At 41.6% G+C, this 2,500-nt stretch overlaps 1 protein-coding gene across 2 annotated transcripts in view; it reads right to left on the bottom strand.

Moving 5' to 3' along the window:
* txndc11 (thioredoxin domain containing 11) overlaps nucleotides 1-720 on the bottom strand; it is a 7,169-nt gene extending 6,449 nt beyond the window's left edge. Inside the window, exon 1 of one of the 2 annotated variants that reach the window (XM_027170847.2) lies at nucleotides 482-720. In XM_027170847.2, coding sequence (XP_027026648.1) covers nucleotides 482-600 — 119 coding nt within the window. In that variant the 5' untranslated portion in view covers nucleotides 601-720. The remainder of the gene's footprint in view (nucleotides 1-481) is intronic. The other variant, XM_027170846.2, reaches the window with a different exon arrangement.
* Nucleotides 721-2,500: the final 1,780 nt, after the last annotated feature.

Here is a 2,500-nt window from a genome sequence, read left to right as displayed (position 1 = left end):
GTTAGTTCTAAACTGTTACAACATGTGTGAATGTATAGAGATTATGGGTGAGGGTGCTGTGTGTGTGTGTGTGTGTGTGTGTGTGTGTGTGTGTGTGTGTGTGTGTGTCTGAGTATGAGAACAGAAACAGAAACACAATATAAAACCTGTCATACTCTCCACCTGTGTCTCTGTAAAGGACATGTGTCCAACTCATTGTACCGTAAAGGACACGTCACTAAAGAATGAACGCACGCACACACACACACACACACACACACACACACACGCGCACGCACGCACGCACGCACGCACACACACACACACACGCACGCACGCACGCACACACACACACACACACACACACACACAGATATGCAGATAAACATACAACACAGACAGACACACGTACTAATCTATGATACTCTAGAACAGTTAGCCTTTGTCCGTGTGTGTGTGTGTGTGTGTGTGTGTGTGTGTGTGTGTGTGTGTGTGTGTGTACCTGCAGGTGAGTGTGAGAGCAAGGATGAGTGCACAGGTGAGCAGCAGAGCCACACACAGCATGCAGGGCCTCCGCGCCATCTGATCCCGAACCACCTTCACTAACACCGCTCCCTTCATTTATAACATCTCTTACACACATACACACACACACACACACACACACACACACACACACACAAATACACACTCTCTCTAACACACACACACTAATACTCTCTCTAACACACACACTAATACTCTCTCTCTCACATACACACACACACACACACACACAAATATAGTACTCTCTCTAACACACACACTAATACACTCTGACACACACTAATATACACACACACACACACACACACACACACACACACACACACACACTAATACACTCTAATGCATACACACACAAATACTCTCTCTAACACACACACATTAATACACTCTCTCTTTCTAACACACACACACACACACACACACATACTCTCTCTGACACTGACACTGACACTGACACGCGCGCACACTCACTCACTCACTCACTCACTCACTCACTCACTCAATCTCTCTCTCTCTCTCTCTCTCTCTCTCTCTCTCTCTCTCTCTCTCTCTCTCTAACACACACACTTACTCTCTCACCCCGGACCAACCTCACTACCCCACGTAGACTTAACACTTCCGCGTTACGGCTTAAGGAGGCGGCTCTAACTCAAGGGATCGTCTATAAAGTGTCAGTTTGTCACTTTTGCCAAGGGATCGTCTATAAAGTGTCACTCAGTCACCAGCATGGGTGTAAATGTCATGTAACAGTAGGGGGGACAATAAGTGTAATAATTGTACTTATAAAGACACTTTATGTCCCCACAGTGACAAACTGCTCTTATCATTATTACTGTAACATGGAGACTTTATGTGTCATTATGGTTATGTTATAAAGTTGTTCTCAACGGCTTTGGCCTGTTAGTTACAGTGCGCTATGCAACTAGCTATTGTAAACAAGCTATTGTAAACAAGCTAACATTAACTAGCTATTGTAAACAAGCTATTGTAAACAAGCTATTGTAAACAAGCTATTGTAAACTAGCTATTGTAAACAAGCTATTGTAAACAAGCTATTGTAAACTAGCTATTGTAAACAAGCTATTGTAAACAAGCTATTGTAAACAAGCTAACGTTAGCTAGCTATTGTAAACAAGCTAACATTAACTAGCTATTGTAAACTAGCTAACGTTAACTAGCTATTGTAAACTAGCTATTGTAAACAAGCTATTGTAAACAAGCTATTGTAAACTAGCTATTGTAAACAAGCTATTGTAAACTAGCTATTGTAAACAAGCTATTGTAAACAAGCTATTGTAAACTAGCTATTGTAAACTAGCTATTGTAAACAAGCTATTGTAAACAAGCTATTGTAAACTAGCTAACGTTAACTAGCTATTGTAAACAAGCTATTGTAAACAAACTAACATTAACTAGATAAGTCAGATTTTAATAGCTACTATAGCAGATTCATCTAAAATGGGGGAACAGGGGGAACTCAATTATTTAGGTATATATACATATTTTTCACAATAGAGAGTGCAATATTTTTTAAAATAATTTTTTTGGGGGGACAATCCTCGGATGGGGTGGACATGTCCCCTCCGTCCAACCCCGGGATTTACGCCCATGGTCACTAGGGTTCTATTTATATTGTACCAGGTCATCATTTCCACTATGATAGAAATAGATATGAATTCTGCTGTCTACCAAGAAATCCTGAAGGACAATGTGTTCGTGACCTCAAGCTGAAGAGAACTTGGGTTCTGCAGCAGGACAATGATCCAAAACACACCATGTGAAGACTTTGGAGTGGCCGAGTCAAAGTCCTGACCTGAATCCTACTGAGATGCTGTGGCAGGACCTTAAAAATGAGGTTCATGCTCGAAAACCCTCCAATGTGGCTGAATAAAAACAATTCTGTAAAGATGAGAGGACCAAACCCCCACCCCACCCCCACAGCCTCAGCTGTAACAGACTCACTGTAAGTTAT

Source organism: Tachysurus fulvidraco, chromosome 18, assembly GCF_022655615.1.
Source record: "Tachysurus fulvidraco isolate hzauxx_2018 chromosome 18, HZAU_PFXX_2.0, whole genome shotgun sequence".
NCBI lineage: Eukaryota > Metazoa > Chordata > Actinopteri > Siluriformes > Bagridae > Tachysurus > Tachysurus fulvidraco.
Note: the sequence above shows the minus strand (reverse complement) of the source record. Positions and strands in the feature narration are given on the sequence as shown.